Source organism: Narcine bancroftii, chromosome 2 (assembly GCF_036971445.1).
Source record: "Narcine bancroftii isolate sNarBan1 chromosome 2, sNarBan1.hap1, whole genome shotgun sequence".
Taxonomy (NCBI): domain Eukaryota; kingdom Metazoa; phylum Chordata; class Chondrichthyes; order Torpediniformes; family Narcinidae; genus Narcine; species Narcine bancroftii.
In genome coordinates, this window is record NC_091470.1 from 320,423,361 (window position 1) to 320,448,942 (window position 25,582).

The 25,582-nt window shown below is 41.7% G+C and overlaps 1 protein-coding gene across 5 annotated transcripts in view; it reads left to right on the top strand.

The window, feature by feature from the left end:
• nagpa (N-acetylglucosamine-1-phosphodiester alpha-N-acetylglucosaminidase) overlaps nt 1–25,582 on the top strand; it is a 75,234-nt gene that overhangs the window by 44,974 nt on the left and 4,678 nt on the right. For 3 of the 5 annotated variants that reach the window (XM_069921826.1, XM_069921825.1, XM_069921827.1), the window contains 3 exons: nt 2,756–2,803; nt 6,003–6,084; nt 8,540–11,983. In XM_069921826.1, coding sequence (XP_069777927.1) covers nt 2,756–2,803; nt 6,003–6,084; nt 8,540–8,783 — 374 coding nt within the window. In that variant the 3' untranslated portion in view covers nt 8,784–11,983. Of the gene's footprint in view, nt 1–2,755; nt 2,804–6,002; nt 6,085–8,539; nt 11,984–25,582 lie in introns of those variants that run through there. The other 2 variants (XR_011352402.1, XR_011352403.1) reach the window with 2 other exon arrangements.

The window sequence follows — 25,582 nt, forward strand, 5'->3', positions numbered from 1 at the left end:
CCCCCCCTGCCCTGACAGCCCCCCCCTGCCCTGACAGCCCCCCCTGCCCTGACAGCCCCCCCCTGCCCTGACAGCCCCCCCTGCCCTGACAGCCCCCCCCTGCCCTGACAGCCCCCCCTGCCCTGACAGCCCCCCCCTGCCCTGACAGCCCCCCCCTGCCCTGACAGCCCCCCCCTGCCCTGACAGCCCCCCCCTGCCCTGACAGCCCCCCCCTGCCCTGACAGCCCCCCCCTGCCCTGACAGCCCCCCCCTGCCCTGACAGCCCCCCCCTGCCCTGACAGCCCCCCCCTGCCCTGACAGCCCCCCCCTGCCCTGACAGCCCCCCCTGCCCTGACAGCCCCCCCTGCCCTGACAGCCCCCCCTGCCCTGACAGCCCCCCCCTGCCCTGACAGCCCCCCCCTGCCCTGACAGCCCCCCCCTGCCCTGACAGCCCCCCCCTGCCCTGACAGCCCCCCCCTGCCCTGACAGCCCCCCCCTGCCCTGACAGCCCCCCCTGCCCTGACAGCCCCCCCCTGCCCTGACAGCCCCCCCCTGCCCTGACAGCCCCCCCCTGCCCTGACAGCCCCCCCTGCCCTGACAGCCCCCCCCTGCCCTGACAGCCCCCCCCTGCCCTGACAGCCCCCCCCTGCCCTGACAGCCCCCCCTGCCCTGACAGCCCCCCCCTGCCCTGACAGCCCCCCCCTGCCCTGACAGCCCCCCCCTGCCCTGACAGCCCCCCCCTGCCCTGACAGCCCCCCCCTGCCCTGACAGCCCCCCCCTGCCCTGACAGCCCCCCCCTGCCCTGACAGCCCCCCCCTGCCCTGACAGCCCCCCCCTGCCCTGACAGCCCCCCCCTGCCCTGACAGCCCCCCCCTGCCCTGACAGCCCCCCCCTGCCCTGACTGCCCCCCCCTGCCCTGACTGCCCCCCCCTGCCCTGACAGCCCCCCCCTGCCCTGACAGCCCCCCCCTGCCCTGACAGCCCCCCCCTGCCCTGACAGCCCCCCCCTGCCCTGACAGCCCCCCCCTGCCCTGACAGCCCCCCCCTGCCCTGACAGCCCCCCCCTGCCCTGACAGCCCCCCCCTGCCCTGACAGCCCCCCCTGCCCTGACAGCGCCCCCCTGCCCTGACAGCCCCCCCTGCCCTGACAGCCCCCCCTGCCCTGACAGCCCCCCCCTGCCCTGACAGCCCCCCCCTGCCCTGACAGCCCCCCCCTGCCCTGACAGCCCCCCCCTGCCCTGACAGCCCCCCCCTGCCCTGACAGCCCCCCCCTGCCCTGACAGCCCCCCCTGCCCTGACAGCCCCCCCCTGCCCTGACAGCCCCCCCCTGCCCTGACAGCCCCCCCCTGCCCTGACAGCCCCCCCTGCCCTGACAGCCCCCCCTGCCCTGACAGCCCCCCCCTGCCCTGACAGCCCCCCCCCTGCCCTGACAGCCCCCCCCTGCCCTGACAGCCCCCCCCTGCCCTGACAGCCCCCCCCTGCCCTGACAGCCCCCCCCTGCCCTGACAGCCCCCCCCTGCCCTGACAGCCCCCCCCTGCCCTGACAGCCCCCCCCTGCCCTGACAGCCCCCACCGGCTACTCCTTCCCTGAGTGGGTCATAGAGGGAGAGGGGTGAGTGAGTGGAAAAAGAGAGAAGTGAGATGGGTCACGGGCTGACAGCATCTTCGTGATGTCATCAGTCCGCCCCTATCCAGCTCTTGCAGTGGCAATACATTCACGATGTATGGCAAATTAGAACTATGACTCACTTTTGATTCCATAACAAAGACCTATAATCCAAAAGTGATCAATATAGATGATGTTCATGATGTAAACTCTCTCACTTCATCCTATATTTTCCTCATCCCCACTCTCCGAGTGTTCTCATGGTGAGGAAGCAGGTTTGAAAAGGGCACCGAAATACCACAGAACAAGTGGTCACCTATTTTAAGCTCTATCAGAGAATCTTACAGGTAAAGGGTGGTGGCAGAGCATACCAGAAGAAAATAGATGGAAATTCTAAGCTTAGATTTTCAGCCATCATGAAATTCTAATTGATGAGAAGCTCAACTTTCATTCATGTAACCCCTGCAGCATTTTTGAATGTGAACATTTTTTTTAAAAATCCAAAATCTTCACATTTATGTTTATTATATACTGCCGCTGACACTACCTCGGAGAGGGATTAGAGTCAGTGTCTTGGAGTTGGTTGGGAAACATTCCGACATGAGGGCAGAGAATCTCCGCCTTTACATTCGGATTTTTTTGCTTTATGAAAGGGCTTCAGTTTCTTACCCAATTTTCATCAAAAAATTGCATAATAAACATAAAAGTGATTTTGTATTTTTTTAAAATGTTCACATTCAAAAATGCTGCAGGGGTTACATAAATGAAAGTTGAGCTTCTCATCAATTAGAATTTCATGATGGCTGAAAATCTAAGCTTAGAATTCCCATCTATTTTCTTCTGGTATGCTCTGCCACCACCCTTTACCTGTAAGATTCTCTGATAGAGCTTAAAATAGGTGACCACTCGTTCTGTGGTATTTCGGTGCCCTTTTCAAACCTGCTTCTTCACCATGAGAATGCTCGGAGAGTGGGGATGAGGAATATGTAGGATGAAGTGAGAGAGTTTACATCATGAACATCATCTATATCGATCACTTTTGGATTATAGGTCTTTGTTATGGAATCAAAAGTGAGTAATAGTTCTAATTTGCCATCTTGATTTTACAATTTCAAGTTTTAAACAGTGTTGCTTTGTTCTACCACTAATTAGTTTAGCTGTTTATCATGCAGATGGATGTCTTTGTGATGCTGAGTGGATGGGAACCAATTGTACAAATGGTGAGTGTTCATTTACTCTAATTTCCATTGTCTCCAACTTCCTTTTCTTAATCTGGATGGCCTGCATCTCATTTTATGCTAATTGTATTTTCTTTCAAGTCTTTTTTTATTGGATGACTTTGTTAAGAAGTTAATTTGTTGGAATTCTGAGAAATATAATTTTTGAATTATAGTTTAAACCCATGTTCAAATTGTTCCAGCAATTTAAGCAAGTTATAAATGAAATATTGTTGCATAAATACTCCCCTCTGCAATATTTTTAGTTTCATTTAGATTCTGTGGGATATCACTGAGACATGGCTTAATGATTAATGTGATTGGGAGCTGAATGTCCAAGGGTACACAATGTATAGGAAAGATAGGCTGGTGTGGCTCTAATGGTGAGCAATGATATTAAATCCCTAGAAAGAAGGGACATGGGGTTAGAAGTGGTAGAATCTTTGAGTTAAGAAATGGCCCAAGGTAAAAGAACGTAATAGCAGTTATATAACAGGCCCCCAAACAGCAGTGGAGAGGTGGTCTACAAGTTACAGCTGTAAATTTTTTTTTAAGTGTCAGAAGGAAAATGTCAAAATAATTATGGGGGATTTTAACATGAAAGGGTAATGGAAAAGGCAGGAAGGATCTGTGTCTCAGGAGAGAGAGTTTGTAGAATGCCAAAGGGATGGCTTTTTCAGGCAGCTTGTTGATAAGCCCACCAGGGGATCAGCAGTTTTGGATTTGGTGAATGTGTAATGAACCTGAGATGATTAGGGAATTAAAGGCAATGGAACTCTGAGGAAGTAGTGATCATAATATGATTGGGTTTAGTTTCAAATTTGAAAAGGAATAGCAAATATCCGGTTTTTCAATATTTCAGTGGATCAAAAGAAATTACAGTGGTATGAGAGAGAAACTGGCCCAAGTTGACCGAAAAAGTAAGCTAGATGGAGGGACGGCAGAGCAGAATTGGATATTTCTACGAGAAATGAAGAAAGTGCAGGATATATACATTTCAAGAACAAAGAAAATTTTGAATGGGATAATGGCAGAAATGTGGTGAACAAGAGAAGTTAAGGCTAAAATAAAAGCAAAAGGGAGGACATGGAAGAAAAAAGTGGGAATTAGATGTTAGAATGGTTGAGCTCAGGGTGGAGTTGTGGAGCAGACTTGATGGGCCGATTGGCCTACTTCTGTTCCTTTGTCTTGTGATTACAGGTATGTGGGCCGAAAAGCCTGTTTGCTGTGCTGTATTTTCTAAATTAGCAATAATTTGGTGAGGGAAAAGGTGCAAAAACCTAAACTAAAATATTTTATCATGGGACATTACAACAAATTAATGGATCCAAAGCCAAAATACAGTAGATGCTGGAAATGGGAAATAAAAAAAAAACCAGAAAATGCTGGAAATACTCAGCAGGTCAGAGAGAAACAGTTATTACTTCATGTCATCAAAATGTTAGCTTTGTTTTTCTCTGTCCATGGGTGCATTCACCTTTGTAATGAAGTTTAATATTTAATGTTATTGTCAAGCTCCTGTTGCCATGACTTGTCAATACTGTAAAACTACCTGAGCTCATCGTCTGTTGGCAGTACCCGGCAGTTATTGAGTGTTTACATTAGGTGAAAAGTGAGGAACAAGATAAGTATAAAGGAAGCAAATGAGATTACATTCAAAATGTCATGCCAGTATCAAAATATTGCTTTTATTTACTGGCTATACAATTCAGATATTTTTATGCTCGTGTTGCTCTAATTGTACTATATCTGAAATATTTATATTCTGTAATTCTTCTACCACATAAGACAATTCAGGGCACGATAACACAGTTGGTAAAGATGCTGCCTCATAGCACCAATGATCTGGGATCAATCCTGACTGTGTTCAAGCATTGGTACTCAATCCTGACCACGGGTGCTGTGTGTGTTGGACTTGCACATTCTCTCTGTGACCACGTGGGTTTCCTCTGCTTTGGGTTCTTCCCACGTCACAAGGAAAGTGGGTAGGCTTATTGGCCACTGTAAATTGTCCCTAGAGTGTAGGTGATCAATAAAATCTGTGGGCAGAGAAGAAGGGAGAAGAATGGGAAGGATGGTGGGTTTGGAGCTTTAATGGCCTTTTTTGTGTGTGCAAGCCAACATGTAACTTGCTAATTCTAATTTTATGGCGTTGCCTCTATCCTGGAGGAACTTTAGGTGGGGGGAGGGGGAAAGTAGTTATTTTTATTGATTTTTAGCTAAAGCCTTCGAGATTGGGGATAAATAAGATAGAAATAGGAGAATAAAGAAAATGTTGGATGTTGTAGGAATGTTGTCTTATAAAGAGTTGAAAATAAGAAAACAGAAATGGAAAAGGAGGAAAGGTAATGATGGAAAAACGGAAAGAGAAGATAAACAAAATATAAAAAGGCTACGCTGAACTATATGACTTTAAATATTAATGGAATACATAACCAAATTAAAAGGAAGAAACTACTAAATTTAAATGAATAAATGTATTCCATTAGAAAAAATAACATATAGGTTAAGAAATAATATTGAAATATTCGAACAAGTATAGGAGCCTTACATTAAATACCATAGCGAAAACCTACCGGTGACAAACATTACCTAAGTTGATGGAAGGAGAAGGAAAGAAAAGAATGGACTCAGTAGAATTTCTGGTGTATTTTTGTTGAATGACAACATTGTCTGACTGGCTTAATGCAACCTAGATTGTATACCTAAAATGGATGAGAGGGGGGTGGCTTGGGAGGAGGGGGGGGGGGGAGAAAAAGTCACTGTATATGTGTGAAAAAGAAATAGTGTATATCATGGCTAATGTGACTTATGGTGTGAAAAATAAAAAATTTTAAAAAAATAAAAAGAAACTGGAAATGCTTTGTCATTCAGGAGCATTTTAAAGATTTTATTGACATAGTTTTAGACCTTTATTCTGATTATAGGAAATTGTATAAATAGAACTTATGGTGGAAAATACTATGTTCATTTCTATTCTGACCACATTAACTTAAGTTTTCATGTCTATGATGGTTATTTGTTTGATAGTAATGTGGGAAATAGTACCTTCCACTTTCTTAAAACTTTCCAGAGCACTTTACAAGAGTGACCATACTTCATCCATAATAATACATGGAACCATGGTCGTATCTTGTGTTAATAATTTATACATTGAAAATTAAGTTAAACATACAAGATGTTGTTTGCTTTTTTATTACAGTGTCTCGGTGTGTAATGTCACAGATGTCTAAAATATGGAAAAAACAACATGGCTGTGAAGAAGATTCCCATTTATTCAAAGAGTTTGTACAATTTATTTTACTGTTTTGTGTGCAATTATTTATTTATATTCACCCCTAACAACATCTATAACTACATTTATCTTAATATTTGGTTAAATTTCTTTTTTTAATTTTCAAAACTTTAATCTTTTAAAGAGGAGAAGGTATGTATTCTAGAAATTGAAGCAATTCTTCCTACAAACACGCCACCAGAAGTTGTCCACTGAGCGAGATATAAGGGTAGTTCTAACCAATTTAGCTTGTTTATGGTCAAATAACACTTTTTTGGTCTGAAATGGAACACTGGCTACCAAATGCCAGCGAATCAGGTACGAATCCTGCACTGTCCGTAAGGAATTTGTACATTCTCCCTTGTCTGCTTGGGTTTCCTCCTGTTTCCACCCACCCTTCAAAATGTATGGTGGGGGGGGGGAATTGTAGGTTAATTGGGGTATTTGGGCAGCACGGCTTCATGGGAAAAAAGGATCTGTTACCCCGTGCTGCATTTCTAAATTTAAAAGGTATATTAAAAAAAAGTCAAATTTATCATCATCTGATTGGACAAATTTCTTTTCTTCTTTGGCTTGGCTTCGCGGACGAAGATTTATGGAGGGGTATGTCCACGTCTTCTGCAGGCTCGTTGGTGACTGACAAGTCTGATGGGAGACAGGCAGGCACGGTTGCAGCGGTTGCAAGGGAAAATTGGTGGGTTGGGTGTTGGGTTTTTCGTCTTTTGTCAGTGAGGTGGGCTCTGCGGTCTTCTTCAAAGGAGGTTGCTGCCCGCCGAACTGAGGCCAAGATGCACGGTTGGAGGCGAGATCAGCCCACTGGTGCTGGTCAATGTGGCAGGCACCAAGAGATTTCTTTAAGCAGTCCTTGTACCTCTTCTTTGGTGCACCTCTGTCTCGGTGGCCAGTGGAGAGCTCGCCATAGAACACGATCTTGGGAAGGCGATGGTCCTCCATTCTGGAGACGTGACCCACCCAGCGCAGTTGCGTCTTCAGCAGCGTGGATTCGATGCTTGCGGACTCTGCCAGCGCGAGTACTTCGATGTTAGTGATGAAGTCATTGAAGATTGGACAAATACAACCCAATGAAACAGTGTTCTCCATTCTTTGGTGCAAAATGTGTCGATGCACTAACAGACAGTACACTCATACAAATAAAACATGCAGGACAAGTATTTTATCCATACAAATATTATTGTTTTGAACAAATGAGAGTCTTGGATTTCTTGGAATAATTTAAGAATAATTTATTTGAGCATAAAAGTTGCTGAGAAATGTGCATACTGAGAAGTATATGTTCTTATCATATTTGAGACCTCCACAAAAATATGCTACTGAACATTTAGCCAAGTCCAAAGCTTCAACATGGTTTGCTAGATCAAAGCTCTTAATACGATTATTGTTGTTTGCTTGTAAGATTAATAGATTATATTAATTAAAACTTCAAAGTTAAGCCTCCAACTCTATAGGAGTAGACCATTAGACATAGGAGCAGAAATAGGCTATTCAGCTCATCCAGTCTTCCCCACCATTTACTCATGAGCTGATCCATTTTCCCACTAGGCACCACTGGCCGGCCTTCTCGCCATAACCTTTAAATGCCCTGGCTAATCAAGAACCCATCAATCTCTGCCTTAAATACACCCAACAACCTGGCCTCCACATTATATCTAATTCTATTACTTGTCTACACATTTGCATTTTGAAAGCAGTTAAGACAAGTTCAGTCCCTCACTCATTTAGCCAAACATCTTAGTTTCATTTCAGCATCTTCATCAAATCACTACAGAAGCCTTAATTTACTCTAGTAATTATTGTCATGCATAAGGCTGCAAAGAGCTCCTCTTGATGATCTCATTCAAAAGATAGTTAATATTTTGGATTTTCAAAAAAAAAATTCTTTCCTGTAAAATAGTTTGAATTGGCAGTTGTTTCATTGTTAAGAGAGGATTATCTTGTAAGATAAGATTGAGTCTGTATATTCCAGAGTTTAGTAAAATGAGGTACGATCTCATTGAAGAGTTCAAAATGGCTTTTTACAAGGTTGATCTTGTAAGGATGTTTCTGTGGTGGGAGCATCTGGCATGGTCTCAGGATAAGAGAATGGAAAAATTTCTTATGAAACCTGCATTTATATTTCTCTGTCCTGAGAATTCTGTAGACTAGTTCAATAGAGAAAGTTGTTGTTAAACTGTTGGGAAATCAAGGGTTACAGAAATTAAGAAGGAAATTAGAAATGACACCATGGGTTAGAACTGCCCTCTTTGTATTGAAAGGTACAGCTGGTATGAAGGTCTTTATTTCAACAATTTTTTTTTTCTTTGCTGTTTGAAAGCACATTAAAACAAAAGTTTTGTTTGAAAATGGCCTATTTTTGCATTGGAGTAGATAAATGTTACCAGGTTTGTGAACAATATGGAAAATATAATAGTAATGCCAACCATGTTCTCTTTTTCTATCTTGAATAGGAAAACTTGGCTGATCGTATCACTCGTTCTTCTCATCTTATTGTTACTGAGTACAGTAGGAAACCTTTTCCAGTTTTACCAAAGATGTTTTTGCCCTGGATTCCACAGTGATTATTCCTATCAAAGACTAAAAGATTCAAATGGACAATTACCTTGTGTTGACATTCCAGAAATTATCCCATTGAAACAGAGTGATGCATCATTTGAAGAGGACAACAGGGATTCAGAAACTATGGATTTTTAGTTGATTTGCACTTCCATACCAACGTGGTCTTTTTGCTGCCTTGTTCTACTTTGTCAAGGCAGCTGAACTTATTATTCAAAACTTGAATGAGTTTCTCGAGAATTGCACCTTCTGGTAATGATCGCCTCGATATCACCTCAAGAAATGCACCAACTGTGAGCACAAAATTTATTACTGAGTAAGTGTATAATTAAGTTTAAGTAGCTTCATAGTACACATAAATCATATGAAAGAGTTCCCAATTCCTGACCAAAATTTGAAGACGGCAACAACCTAATGCTGTCTTTTTAAATATTTTGATCGCCTATGTATTTGTATCCCACATAACCCACAACAACCCCAGAGAGTCATCAGTACAAATACCAGGGTTGTAGGCATTTAGCAGATTAATGTACAAAGTTTGAAAGACATTAAGGGGGACTGATAGACTCAGTATTATTTGTAGGTTGGGAAAGCCTGGCTTAAAATTTAGAGCCAGTCTTGTCAGGAATAAAATTGCGAATACCTGTTACCTTGCCAAAAAAATGTGACAATTTAAACTTTCTTTCACAAGTAAAACTGGATTTATAGTTTGTTGTTAATTTTAAATCGGAGATTTTTAAAAATATTCTGTGTTAACTGAAGCTATGAAAGTAAATGGGCACATACACTGATTAATAGTGAAAGAACTTTTCACTGAAATTTTATGTAAGCTATACATTTTTGAACTGTTTAGCAGTTCTTATTTGTGGTTTGGGTAAAAGTTCCATTATTGTCACGTAATACTACACTTAAAAGTTAAAGAATTTCATGTATGTTACATTCTGATTACCGTAAGGCAGCCAGAGAGTCATCACTTTGTCCAGTGTCCCTCAGAGAAACCTACAGCACCTGGTGTTCCAAGGCAGTCTCCCCTCCAAGTATCAACCAGTTCTGTGCCCTCTTTGCTTCCAAGCTCAGACGTGAGTATTCAGGCTATTAGGTGCTATATCTACATGCTTTATGATTCTTTGTGGACTCTTTTGGCATGATCCAAAAAAAAATCAAAATACATCATCAGTAAATTGGGACAAAGGGTCAATGAAGAATGGATTATGTCTTGCTCTGTATATTTTGTCTTGTTACCATGCTTTCTTAAAAAGCAAATTATCACATCCATATTGGATTGCAGAATAATGAAAAATGGATTTTGGCTATAGCTATAACTCCAAATTAAGTATCTCTTTTAATTCCCATTATTGACACAAATGCAAACATTCGAGGAATACTACAGGAGAAGATTTCACAGACATCTTTTCCAATTTTAAAAATATTTGAACAACTTATTTTTAATATGTCTGATTTTGAAATGTGCGTGGCCTTGCTTTTTCCAATAATTTGAGACAATGTGAACTGGTGTGGGCCAAGGGCTCCCAGATTACATATTCCAAAATGTGGAGAAATGCAGGAATCTGTTGTGTGCCCATCGATGTGCTCAATGTGCAAAGTAAATATGGTGCAAGATTCCGTTTTTTGCATGAAACATTCTTGAACCAGCCAGTGGGAAAAGGTGCAATAAATTAGATATTCTGCGACTATCTGTTTTACAGATAAATGTAATCTTATCTAAGATTCTTTATCATTGATTATATATTCCTGTAAAAATTCCTTATTGCAAAGAATATAAGCAAGATGACATCTGAGAATAATAAGATATGCATGAATGGGTGTAAATCACTTCATGAATAATTGTCTGGACTGACAACCAATGTTCTGGACCTTTACTCCAAGGATCTAAATGTTGATCCCACAAAGGCACCAGGAGGAGGTGAAATTAAAGCTGGTCTCAACGCTGATAACTATGATGATGAGTTTGTCATTCACACAAGAATTACTCGTTCTGACATGTTTTGTTGCTGTGGCTAAACTGGTACTTTTTGTAAAAGTAAATAATAGTATACATTAAAATAGCCCAGTATACAAAGAGATAAATATAAAAGATAAATATCTTTAGTTACTGTTTGTGCACAACAGAAAGTTCAGTAAATGATGTAACTCATTGATGCAGGTGGGTCATTGTGTGGTTTTGGACATGTTTATGATTCGGGTAGTAAGGGAGGTTCAAGAGCATGAAAGGTATTGGGGTAGGGACTGCTCTTGAACTGAAAGGTGTAGGACTTGAGACCTCTGTACCTTCTTCTAAAGGTAGCAGAGAAAAGGGGTTTGTAACCAGGGTGATGGGGGTCCTTTATGATCTCCTATGGATGTCTTCAAGTGATGGGAGGTTGGAGCCCATGATAGACTTGACTGTGATTGTTACTTTCTACATTCCTGGGTACCTGAATTACCAATCAATCTGTGAAGCAACAGTCACAGTGCACCTGTGGAAGTATTCAACAACATGTAAAATTTTTCAGACTTAATAGAGGCATTGATGTGCCACTTCACAGTTGCTTTGACATGCTGGCTTCAGGACCCATCCTCTAATATGTAAACTCTGAGGAACTTGAAAGAACTGATCCTTTTCACCACCACCCCATCAATGCAGATTAGTACATTGTCCCCTGGTTTTCCCTTCCTAAAATCCACAGTAAGCTATATCTTGTTGATGATAAGAAGATTGTACTGGCACCAACTAATTTGCAAGGAAGCACCCAGTCAGATTTTTTTTCAGTTTGGTGTTGTGACAAAATCAAATTGATAATTCAATACGAGTTCAGATCTTGTCCCGTTGTGGCTAGTGAAGATCTGAGCATCATTTTACCTTTGCCCAGATTGCAATTAAACTTGGAAGTTTTGCTCTAAAGGAGATTAAAACAAAATTATGGAGCCATTTTAGCTTCAGAGGTTTATTTCTCCAATGTGAATGTATGTATTTTATGCTAGAATCAGGCCTAAAAATGTTTGGGCATTCATCCCTGAACCTGTATGATCAATGTTCTGTACTTTATCTTTGCCATTTTTTTCCACTTGGATGAATTTCAGAAGCAGAGTGTTGCACACTAACACTGCTATCAATCAGGAATGAATTTCTAGGCAAAGGTGCCAAATTTGCAATGTAAATTTGCATAGAAAATTTTGATTTTGCATCTGAGTATTAGAACGTGAGAAATTGTTCTGATTCCATGTGGTACCTGGGTACTTGACTTGGATCTATCAAAATATCAGTCGTTTTTAAATTGTTTACATTTACATCTTTTAGACTGGAATGTTAATAAAGAACATCCTTCTAGAAAAAAAAAGAGCTATGTCTTCAGTTTACTCTTCTACAAAATGTAAATTTAAATAAAACAATGCCTCTCAGAGAAAGTGGTGCACACCTGGAATGTATTACTGAAAGGGGGAAGCAGATATTTAAGATCCATTAGACAGGCACAAAAAACATGTAGGTTATAGATCATGTGCCCAAGTATGGGATTAGTTTTATTTGGCATTGTGTTGTAATGAACATTGTCAGCCATGAGGACTGTTCCAGTGCTGTACTGTTTATGTTCCATAAATTCCACCTCCTACCTTAAAATCCTCCCTCCACAAAATACTCACTACAATGTTAATATCCCCTCTATTTGTATGTGGGTGAGGGTGTATTGTGTTATGACACAGAAATGCTGAAGGAACTCCGCTAGTCTCACAGCATCTGTAGGAGGTAAGGATATATTACTGACGTTTTGGGCCTGAGCCCTTCTTCAGTCTATAGCAAAGAACAGGAATAAAGACTGAAGATTGACTTGGGGAGGAGTCTAGACCAAAAAAAGGTGTTAATTGGATATGAACAGAGAGGTGAGAATTGATTTTGGCTCTGTAAAAGGAAAGGAGAGAGAAGTGATGGGGGAAGAAGGGGGAGAGGGTTTAACAGAAATCAGAGAAGTCGATGTTAATACCATCCAATTCAAGGGTGCCCAGATGGAAGAGGTGTTGTCCCTCCAATTTGCAGCTGCCTGAAAGTCGAACAATAACATGGAAGATAATTAACTTCCCCCCTTTACAGATAAAGTTGCTGACTGGGGTGACTCTTACTAAGCAGGGATAAGGATGCACTTTAAGAGGGTCACCCCAATGACAAGCAACGTCAACCAGCTATTCATCCTGGGCATTGCCCAACACAACTTTATTCAAACAGCTGCTACAAGCAAAGCATGACCAAGGCATTCTGCTGGGTGAATATTTGCTCCATCTTTATCAAAGATTTGTGTTATTTCAGAAAAGATTTACTTTTACAATTTTACACTTAGTATTTTTACCTATTGCTTTTCTTTATTTTCTTTGATTTTTGCCAGTTACTTGAATTCTGGATACCAGGGGTTTTACTGTACTAACATTGTTCATATTTTGCAAATTAGAAAGATTACAAGATTTGCAAATCACTTAACAGATGAGTTTAATAAACAGTTTCTTATGCTCTACAAACCAACCTTTAGCACTCTGGGATTGGACACTAAACTGACATGGTTTGGAAACCAATTTAATCTTACTTTCTCCAGGAAATCAGATAGATGTTTGAGGGATTGGGTGGGAGAAGCTTGGAGAATGGAACTCTGGATTGCTCGTACAGAGATGTGGAAGGGGAGAAATTTTAACATCCGACAACAACTTTTATTTTAGATTTTGATTTGGCCATTGATCAACCTATTTAATTAAATATTACTTCAAATAAACTTTCATTATTACTGTATGAAGAACTGAACACCAATCAAGCAATATCCTGGCATTAAAAACATCAGAAAGGAAGCATGCATTTTAATGAGAACTTGGCAATTTTATGAATCAATTGATAACTGAAAAATATTGCCTATGTATTCACACTTTTATTCATGATTAGACTACTTGATATCCAATGAGGTGTAAAACAACTGGCTAAATATCATGTATTTAATAACCTAATGAGAATGTGTATTAATTATTAAGTTGTATTAGTAATTACCAATCCAAAAAAAAACAAAACTGAGCAATTGGTTAGCACCAATATAATTATATAGTTACCAAATTGAGCCCTAAAGATTAAATTATTGAATTTAATGTGCAGATCAAATGGCATTATTTGGTTTAGTGAATTTCAGAAGCCAAATGTAGGATGATCAGCTAATTTATTTTGATGTACTAACAAGAATTTAAAAAATATTACCACTGTCCTTGTAAAACCAAGCACATACATTCCTGTAATAATTCTGTTCCACTAATTTTTTTTAACAAAATTAACCAAATTGGGTTTGCCAAATGTGTCTGCATTCTTATGAGCTGATTAGCAACATAGGCTGTTCTTATAAACCTAATTGGGAAAAAGAAAAATAAGGAATGCCAAAAGCATGAGATTAAATAGAATGGGAGGAGCCCTGTGAAGAATATTAAGTCCAGCATAGTATGGTGGGGTTGAATAGCTTGTTTCTGTTCTGCGTGTGGTATGTAATCCTGTAAACAGAAATATGTGATTCAAGTTAGTGTTTTGATGAAAAAAAATGCATGCTTGTGGACTAAAAATATAAAAAGAATTCAAAAATTAAATAAACCTTTTAGGTTAGGGTAAAATATGTAAATTCTAAAATGTTTCCTTGGGAAATATTCAGAAACTTCCTTAAATATACTATGAAGTAGCAGACTGATGGTCTCAAACATTTTTACACATGCTATCTTCAACCCTTTTTACTAAAATATCAGGATTGGTCTGTATAAACCATGATATTGTTACATTATTTTTGTCACTACCATTTCAAAAATATTTACTGAATGGGGAATAAAAACAGTGAATGCTGGAAATAACAGACCAGGCAGTATATCAATGTCATTAGAAGGAAGAGCTTCCCCTCATCACGTCTGTGCTAACCATCTATATTAATTCCATTTTCCAACACTTGGCAGCTCTATGTCTTTGCAATTCAAATAGTAATTTTTATTTCTCTTGCTTATATATTGTGAGAGTCTCCACCACCACAGTACTCACAGGCAGTACATTCCAGACACCCTCTGCGTGAAAATATGCTTCCTCAGATTCCCTCCAAACCTTTTACCCTTTACCTTAGACCTATGTTTTATTCTCTTTTGCAAGAGGAAAATATTCTTTCGATCATACTTTTCTGTGCACCTCATGATCTTGTACACCTCACAAGGTCCTCCAACAGTTCTCCAAAGAAAATAAACAGTCTATCCTGTCTCTTCAGAACAAACAAGCAACATCTTGGTAAATATTTTCTGCACGCTATCCAGTCCAATCGCATCCTTCTTAAAATGTGGTGACCAAAACAGCACACAGTATTCTATAAATGACCTACCCAATTATTTATAAATTTCTACATTTCATGTACTGTCGAATGAAGGCAAAATAATCCTATAAACCACCTTAAATACCCATTCTGAAACTTTCAGAGACTTTTGCACTTGTACCATCAAGGTTCATTTGATCTCAATATTCTCTTGGTACTTGGGAATATTAATCCATCCAAAATGCACTACCTTAAACATCATAATTAAATTCTATCTCCAAAATCTTCAACATAATCCTTTAAATCTAAGACTGTTCTACTCAGTGTCAGGTTGTGTCATCTGTCAATTTGCTAATCATCTAACAAGGAGTGTCCCAGTGACAATTATCACAGGCTTTCAATGCCAAAGCAACCTCTATCCTCATCCTCTGCCTCCAAGCTAATTTTGCATCCATTTTTACAGGATTCAGTGATCTCTCACCTTTTAAACCAATCCCCAATGTGGAAATTTATCAGAGGCTTTGCTAAAATCCATGACCACATCAATTGCATTATCCTCATAATTATGCTATGGTCATAATTTCAAATTGGTCATTTTTGATATCTGACTAACAAAGCAATGATTTCATTAATTAAACCTTTGATTAATCCTTGCCTTTGCAAGTGCTTCTCTCCCACCCCCCCCCCCCCCCCCCCCCCCCCCCGCAGCACCCAGCATAGCTTTTTCTATCACTTATATGGGTGGAAAGAGTTAACTTTTCAGGACAGATTTTTTTGGAAAACTGTTTTAAATTGCAGAGAAGGGGAAGTCAAAAGGACCCTCTGTCATAGGGTGGAGACTGAATTATACAAATGATGATGGTGCTGGCCTAAAGGAAGTAAGTGAAATCTTTTTAATTGCAAATGATAAGTAAATAGAAGATGAATGAAGACATTCTGAAAAAGAACTGCAAAGTACAAAGGGAAGTAAGAAAGACTGTAGGTGAGGGAGAGGAAGGAAGAATGGGGCCAGAGAGAGAAGGAAAAGCAAGAGAGGAGGTCATTAGATAAAATGACGTTTTGTTCTAATTTGAGTGTGGCCTCTATTGGCAGTATAGGAATAGGAAGTGAAATTAAAGCAGATAGCTAATGGGAGGTTCTTGCTGTTGCAGCAGATGGCGTGAAGGTGGTCAATAAAGTGATTTCCCCCAGTTTGGGTCTAGTTTCCCCAATGTAGAGGAAGTCACACCAGGAGCAAGTACCGTCTCATTTGGAAGGTCTGTTTGGGACCCTAAATAGTAGTGAGGGAGGAAGTTTAGGTGCAGGTGTAGCACTCATGAGGCCACAGATAAGTACAGGGGATTAGGGGTGGACAAGGGAGTCATGGAGAGAAAGATTCTTGCAAAAAGCTGAAAGGGGATGATGTGTCTGGTGGTGGGATTCCATTGGAGGTGACAGAAATTTCGGCAAATAATATTGGATACAGAATGTGCCACCTTGCCATTCCTGATGAAGGATTGACACCTTGATGAAGGGCTCAAGTCCTAAACATTGGTGATGTATTTTTACCTTTGCTACATAAAGGCACTGTTTCCTGCTGAGTTTCTCCAGCATTTGTGTTTTTTCACTTAACCACGGTGTCAACAGAATCCTGTGTTTTACCAAGGATTACAGCCAGAATTGTTGATTGTCACCTTCCATGGCTGTTTCCTGACCTGCTCAGCCTCTTCAACATTTTGTGTTGCAACATATTTCTGGAAATCTGAAATACAGATGAATACTGGAACCATTCAGCAGTAAGTGTGGAGATAAGTAGAGATAATTAGCTTGATGATCTGTCAGGAGAAGTAGCCATGAACTTGATAAAGTCCTGACCCTAAACATTGACGACCATTCCTACCCATGGATGCAGACTTGCTCCAGCTTCTCATTAGACACTTTCACGTGGCCAATTGACCCGCTTGTAGAGTCGCATATTTTGGCAAAATGCGGCTGTGGAAAGCAACGTGAATGTGTAGGAGGCGCCTGAAAGGCGAGTTTGGTAACCCTCGTCCGAGAGGGATAATCCCTGCAGCACAGTGGCCTCCCGGATGACAGTCAGCCTCTCCAGCCCCCATACTCACCCGCCGGCCGCTCCAGCCCCGTGAGTGGGGAGAGAGCGGGATCAATGTGGGGACAGCCTGCAGTGTGGGGACTGAATTCGTGAGTGGGGGGAGAGAGAGGGGCAGCGGGATCGGTGTGGAGACGTCTGCGCTGGCTGTCCCAGCTGACAGCCCAAGGGACAGGAATGCGCTCAGATACGCATCCCGGGGCAGCTATCCTTTCAAGTGGACAGCGCTGCACTTTCATCGCTGCCACCTGAACTGTAATTGAAAGGGCCGCTTCTGCTTCTTCAGGCGCATTCTTAGCGGAGAATGTACCTGAAAAAGCTCAAGAAAAGTAATCAATTCCGATACAGACTTTAATCTGTTGACTGAATGTTTGGAGGTTATTTAGAATGGTTTATATCACTGATCAGCCTTTGTTTCAGAATTCGCTTAAAGTTGAATGGATAGTTTTTGCTAAATGTATTAGTCATTAATTCGAATCTCGTGAAGTGAGTGGACAACAGATTTATGTTACTGAATATCAACGAGCGTATTGATGAGAGACATTCTGCACCTCCATCACATTTTCGGAGGGAGGGCTTCCGAAACGTTGCAGGGGCGAGCGTCCAGAGACGAATTCCACTCCTTTTCCCATATTGCGATTGACGTCGTTTGAGAAAATTATTCGTCGCTCTCCGAGTAACGGAATCAAAGCTCGTGAAGCCTCCAAAAATATGACACTCCTTGAAGATTCATGAAACAAAGCGTGTTCTTTGTTTCCAGTTACTGGTTACTTATCGCTCACGGACTCTGAACGTTTTGACTCAATCTTCAAAAGAGACCAAACCATTGCAAATTGTGGTCGCCACTCCACAAACACCTCTCTGCGTGAGAAATGGACTGGCTCCACTTGTACCTGGTTTATTCCCCCTCCCCTCCCCAGCTCGTCAGCTTCAGCTCAGCCTGCTGAGCAAGGTCTGTTTGCTCAACACCTCATCGCCTGCTTCCTGCCTCGCAGGCCAGATCACGTGCGTTGGTGACAGAACGTCCCCGGCTTCGAGAGCTCGTGTGATTGGTCGGGAGTGTTTCGAACACGGGGCGGGGCGTGGTGACGTCGGTGGACGATCAGCTGTTCGAGTTCCACAACAATAACAATACAAGGGAGGTGAGAACACGGAGCGGGGCATTCACCCGGTGACGCTCTCCAAATACAGCGGCAAGCTACGACGCTCGCCTCGCCTCTCTTTTTTTTTGTTCTACCTCACGGTTATTTTGTCGGGAGAAAAAGAAAACTCCGGGGTTGAAATCGTTTTTACGTTGCGAAGGAGGGAAGAAGGTGCACTACCTAAAAGTCAGGCAAGTGGCGTGAACTTTCTGCAGGCGGTGGCCGGGAGAAGGTGCAGGGCGCCGGGGGTGAGGGGGAGAGGGAGGAGGGGGAGGAAGACAAAGCGAAGGGAACTGCGATCGAACGACATGAACGGCCACTTTGGAGTCTTCCGAGCTCGATTCTTTCCTCTCTCCCACCTTTTAGTGTAAAGTGGGGATGACGAACGGCCAACTCTTTGTGTATCGTGTCGGGCACTTTTTATTCGATATTTTGTTCCAGCCAGACGTCAGGATGGGCGCTTTAAAATGCTCACGTTAGCCCTTACCCCCCCCCCCCCACCCCCCACCACCCAAGGCACAACCAAAGAGCCTTCGACTGAGCCCTGCGGTTTCTGAAGATGAGTTTCGAGACGTTCTGCTGTTGTCTTACTGTTGCTCGCGATAGCTTGTTGCAAAAGGTTTGTTTTCCTGCATGAAATGTTTACTGACCGGTTCATCAACGCTGCCTCGTTGCGCCCGTGATTCTGAAAAGAGTTTTAAATAGTTACTATTTCCTTTTATAACCTACATACTGTCGAAATAATATCCTGGTCCTGTTGGTGTAGATGCATGAGCTGTTTAGGGGAGGACGTCGCTTATTTCTCGCGCTACACTCGAGATGAGGCGAACAAAGAATTGGGCGAATAATGCAACTAATCTGATCATCCATCTACACTGCAGTGATTAATTTTATTTTAAAGAAAACTCACAACTGGGAGACTCATCGTGGACGACTTTGATGAAGGGGTTGTGAATGCAGGCGACCCCTGATGGAACACATGCTAGTTGGCTTCGGTGGCTCTCAAACTTTGGAGCGTCGCCAGCCTCTGCCAAGGCAACCTGGGGCGACTCACATCCTCCTCACTGACACGGGCGTTTAGACATCGCAAAAGTAGTTCAACGAGTAATTGCGAATAGATTAACGTATTATCTAGTCCGGGGTAGTCTCTTGAAATGTTTGTTCCATTAATTACATGGAATATTGGATTAACGCTGGTAATCTTCCGGTGAACATCTGGTATTTTAAATTATGAAAATGAAATGACCATGAATCACAGTGATAAGTTGTACTTCAAAAGTACAAAATAATCACTGATCACTTTATGTAATAGAGTGAACAATCAGGTAGAAAGATTTAAAATAGAGAATGGTGATTTTTTAAAAATTTCTCCTGTCAACTGAGGGGGAAATGTTTCTCGTCAAATCACAAGATAGGATCAGACGAGGAAACCCCTCCCCATGTGTGAGGTACAGACAGTTGAAATCAAGTGAATCCTTTGAGTAGAGAGGAGGTAGGAGTTCACTTAAGAGGGAAGTTTGGATGGCAAAAAGGAGACTTGATATGGCTCTGACAAATAAAGAGGAATTCAAAGAGATTCCAAAAGGCAAAACTAGGGAGAGAATAGGGCCCCTAAAGATTGACACAGGTGTCTTTGTGGTGTGACACAAGGTCCTGGACATGTATTTCTCCTCTGTATTTATTGTTGGGGAACTTGTGTTGTCTTGAAGGGAGTTCACATTCCAGAAAAGGTGTTGGAAGTCTACTTTTAAGATGCTTAAAGGTAGATAAGTACCCGAGGCTTGATCAAGTGTAACTGAGGAGATTGTGAGAAGCACAGGAAACAATTGTAGGAGCCCTATCATCATTGAGCATGAATGATGTGTCAAAAGACTGCAAGATGGCTATTGTACCTTTATTGAAGAAAGGTTTCAAGGACTACAGGCTGATGAGCTTGGCATCATTTGTGCGATAGGTACGAAATGATAGGTACTGAATGGGATTCTGAGATTCAGGAGCTACATGCATTTGGAAAGGCAAGGACTGATCAGCAATAGTCAACTTACCTTTGTGGTTGGGAAGTCATGTCTCAGAAATTTGATTGAATTTTGTGAAGAGGTGACTGAAAAGAGGACAGGGAGGATGGACTTTAGCACGGCATTTGACAAAGCCCAGCAAGCCTGATCCAGAAGATTAGATCTCGTGAGTTAGCCAATTAGATACAGAATGAGGTTGATGAACAAGTCAGAGGGTGGTTGAGGAGGGTTGTAACTCATATTGAAGTCCTGTGTCAAGTGGTATGCTTCAGGGATCAATGATGGATCTGATGTTTAGTCAGCTTTAGTAACAACTTTGACAATGTAATGTAGTATATTGCCCACTGGTTCCAAAATTGGTGGAAAAGTGAAGAAGGTTTTGTGAGATCTAAATAAACTGAGGGCCCTGTGATATCTGTGTCAGAACATCATTCAAGAGGGTGTACTCTCTCAAGGTGTCAAGCCTTGAAAATCTGCACCAACCAACTAGCCAGAGCGTTCATGGATATTTTCAACCTCTCATTGTGGCAGTCAGATATTCCCATCAGCTCCAAAAGGGCATCAATCACCTTGGCATCCAAGAAGAGTAGTGTGGGCTACCTCAACGACTACCACCCAGTACAACTAACTTCTACTATGATGAAATGCTTCAAGCGTCTGGTCATGGCCAGAATTAATATGTAAAGGTCAGGACCCCTTGCAATTCCCCCATCATCACAACTGCTCCACAGCTGATGCAATATCACTGGTCCTCCTCTCAGCTCTGGATCACCTCAAAGACAGCAACTCATACGTATGGCTGCTCTTCATCAACTACAGCTCAGTGTTCAATACCATTATTCTTTCAGTGCTGGTCAAGAAGGTACAAACACTAGGCCTCTGTACCCCACTCTGCAACTGAATCCTTGACTTTCTCATTGGAAGACCACAGCCAGTACAAATTGGAAACAACTTCTCCTCACTGATCATCAACACAGGCACACCACAAGGATGTGTGCTTAGCCCACTGCTCTACTCGTTATACACCCACGACTGTGTGGCCAGGTACAATTCCAATACCATCTACAAGTTTGCTGATGACACCATAGTTGTTGGCAGAATCACAAACGGCAATGAGGGAGCATACAGGAGCGCGATAGATCAGCTCATTGAATAGTGTTAACAGCAATAACAACCTTGCGCTCATTGTCAACCAAACCAAGGACTTCAGGAGGAAGTCAGGGGAACACCACCCAATCCTCATTGAGGGCTCAGTGGGGGAGAGGTTCAAGAACTTAAAATTCCTGGATGTCAACATCTCTGAGGATCTGTCCTGGAGCCTCCAAGTTGATGCAATCACAAAGAAGGCTCTCCGGTGGCTGAGGTGGTTCGGTATATTACTGAAGACTTGTAAATGTCTACAGGTTTACCATGGAGAACATTCTGTTAACTCAGCCTGCAACATCACAAGCATCAGACTTCACTCCATCGAGGACATCTACATGTGACTGTCTTAAAAAAGTAGCTTCTATCCTCAAAGACCCCCACCACCCTGGCCATGTCCTCTTCACTTTGCTACCATTGGGGGAAAGGTGCAGGAGCCTAAAGACGAGCACTCAGCATCACAAGGACAACTTCTTCCCCACTGCCATTAGATTCCTGAATAATCAATGAACCAAAGACACTACCATACATTTCGTGTGCTATTATTTTATTTTTATAGTATTGTAAAATGGTTATAATATGTATGTTTTAACTATGACGCTATTGCAAAAACACTGAATTTCATGACCATAAACTCTGATTCTGAACTGGAAAAATAGGCCAAGAGATAGCAGATGGAATTTAACTCAGACAAGAGTGAGATGTTGCACTTTGGCAGGACTTATGCAGAAAATGGTACAACTTTGGAGAGTGTTGTCGAAGAGGGAGGCTTGTGGGGGGGGGGGGGGATGATCGATTGTTCCCTGAAGGTGATGACCCGGGTTGTCAGAGTGGTGAAGGTGTGTGGCGTGCTTGCAGACTTTGGTTAGGACGTTGAGTTCAGGAGGAGGAGTGTCATACAACATGTTGGTGAGACCAGATTTGAAGTATTGTGTGCAAATGTAGTCACCAGCTAGAGAAAAAATGTCACTCTGCTTGAAAGGATGCAGTAAAGATTCACAAGAATATCATCATTTCTGGTGGGCTTGAATAGAGAGACTGTGTAGGCTGAACTTTTCATGCTGGGACATAGGAGGCTGAGGGAGGGCCTTTTTTTAACAAAAAATGCAAGGCATTGATATGGTAAATAACCTGTCTTTTTCCCATGGTAGGGGAGTCTAAAACTAGAGGAGATCAATGGGTAAGTTTTAAGTGACCGGAGAGGTACCTTTCTCACACAGTGTATTGTGGATATACAGAATTAACTGCAGTGGTAGAGGTGGATACAATTCTGATGTTTCATGTTTAAAAATACATCTAGACAGGTATAAGAATAGGAAAAGGTTTGAGGGATATGGGCTGAGCACAGGCACATGGGACAAGCTTGGGTAGACAACTTGGTTGGAACTGACAAGTTGGGATGCAGGGCCGTTTCCCTGCATAAACTGACTACGGTCATAGAGAAATGCAATCTTGACCCGAAACTTTGACAATTCCTTTCTGTCCACTGATGCTGCGTAATTTGCTGAGTTATTCCAGCATTTTATTCATTGCTCCCTACTCTGGCACCTATAATCTATTGTCTCTATGAAGACAGGCCTTTTGGCCCACCAAGTCCTTGCATACTATCAACTACTTGTTTACACTCTGCATATATTGGTCCCATTTTTCTTATTTTCTCATAAACTGTCTGCAGATTCTACCACTGTAACATGGTGATTTCAGTTTGTTTTTAAAACTACCACTTTAGCCAGAAATCTATACTTAACTCACCCCACCACCACTTTACTCACAAGAAGCTTGCATTTATTAACATTCATTATAAAGCAATGCTGAAAGGAAATGGGGGGGGGGGGGTGTGGGGGGAAAGAACTGATAAGAGAAAAGTTGCACTGAATAACATTCAACCATGGCATTTTACAGCTTTTAATCATATTTTTGAAGTTCAGACTTGGATATTTCAGAATATCTTTTGTGACAGTGACATAAATTTTGTGAGACTATTTCAATTCCAAGATTACTGAAATTGTATTGCAAAATAATGAATGCAGATTTAGATTTTGTATTAAGTGAACTATTTTCCCTTGTAGTTATTGCTATGTATTAATGATGCCCTTTTGCTCAAAATGCAGCTTGTGCACAACTACCAGCTCATAAGATTTTTCTTTTCCTCATCAATCGGCGCAGCCTTTTTTTTTAAACCTTCTTTCTCATGCTTATCCATGAAATTATCTGGTATTTTATCATTGCTATGATGTAGGGAAACCCATCTGAACAAACACCAATGAGAAAAATGGTCATATAATTTATTTAAGGCATAATTGAAATTAGAACATAAGAAATAGGAGCAGGAGTAGGCCATCTGGCCTGTCGAGCCTGTTCCGCCATTCAGTGAGATCATCTCCACCTTCCAGCCTTTTTCCCCCCCCCCACATCCTTTAATTCCCCTAAAGTATTTCCCCTTTATCTCCATCTTAAATCTACCCTGAATCTTGAGGCTATATCCTATATCTTATCTATACCTTTCATAATTTTATATGTTTCTATAGGAACCCCTCTCATTCTTCTAAATTCCAGCAAGTACAGTTTCAAACGACTCAATCTCTGCTCATACGCTATCTCCCTCATCTCTGGTTAATCATTTCATGACCAGATGTTCCAGACCTACAGAAATAAATATTTATTTGTTCATTTTTGTGTGTCTGTGGCCTAAACACAGTCAAGGGCTGAATTCGAGAAGGCAAGAACAACTGCTTGACGTTAAGACACCATTTGACAATTTAGGACCAAATAAAACTGAAGTCAATGACCATTAAAATGAAAATATACAATTGAGAGAGTCAAGCCTTGCACAAAGGAAAATTATTGTGGTTATTGGAACATCATTGCAGGAGTTTCTCGAAGCATTGACCTCAGCCCAATTAACTTCAGTCACTTCAAAACCGGGAATGTTTGCTAATGAAGCACTTCATACAACAAGTCTCATTGAACATACAGGATGGGAATGGCAATCTCCATCTGGAGAGAATCCAACTGTACTGTAATGTTCTAATAACCTGCCCTTGAAATTTAATGGCAATATCATTGCATCAGTGTTGTGTGATCAGTATTTATCAGAAACTCAACTGGATCAGCCACATAAATTACTAGAGCCATTCAGTGGCTGGGTATCCTGTTGACCAGTTGCTTACTTTCTGAACCCTAAACCCTTCACACTACTTAAAAGCCACATGTCAAAAATATAGTGGAATGACTTGCTTGAATGAAAATTGCTGCAACAACTAAAAAAAAAAACACTTTCCAAGTCAATTCATCCAGTTCATTAATCACGCTAAACATTTACTACCTCTACCACCAATGCACAGTGGCTGCAACCTGTACCATTGAAGAGAAGTGCTGTAATTTCTCACCTAATGGTTCTAATAGCTCCTCTCAAACCCAGAATTTCTAGCTCTGATGTATAGGGCTCCAGGTGCATGCAAACTTCTCTGTATAGGCATAGGTCCTTCTCCAAGGCACATAAAAGTTGCATACTCGTGGTTAAGATCTTGCACGCTGACCTATCATGAAGCAGATGTGACATGAATGCTTGCTGAAATTCCTCTCTGAATTTGAAACTCCACTGTGCTTGATTGAGTAATTCCTAGGCTTTTCAGAATTACAGAGGGTTTGATACAGTTTCATCTGTTTTTCTGAGAAACAATGCATAGTGATGCATTCACCAATACTCCCACTACTATTTCTCCTGTCCTTCTCTCAACTGAATCCTGATTGGTGTAACTACGTTATTCCATCCTACTAAGGTCCATATTAGACTCATGATCTCTGGTTCTTTTGCTCTCCCAAGCCCACATTTCATTCTGCCATCCTAGCCTGGGGACTGGTTCCTGGTGAAGTTAGCTGAAGTATGCAACAATTGCTCGGTAATACCAGTACCTTGGGCTTCTGGTACATGATTGAAATGTGAAGCTCCAAAACCCTTTAGGGTCTTTTGACCAAGATCAATTTCTAAGCAGAGATATTTCCAAACAATCATTCTATTTGCCTTGATACACAATTCACTAGTTAATGAACAGAAAACACTATACAGTAAAAGTCCTAAAATCTGAATTGCTTGGGGATTGGGGTGGACTGGATTTTCTGGATTCTCGTGCAGTACTTTTAAATTCAAGGAGAATAAATAAGAGATGAAAAGGTAAATTTTGATAGATTATTAACAAATTAATATGAAGTACAGAAATAAATATTTATTTGTTCATTTTTGTGTGTCTGTGGTGCT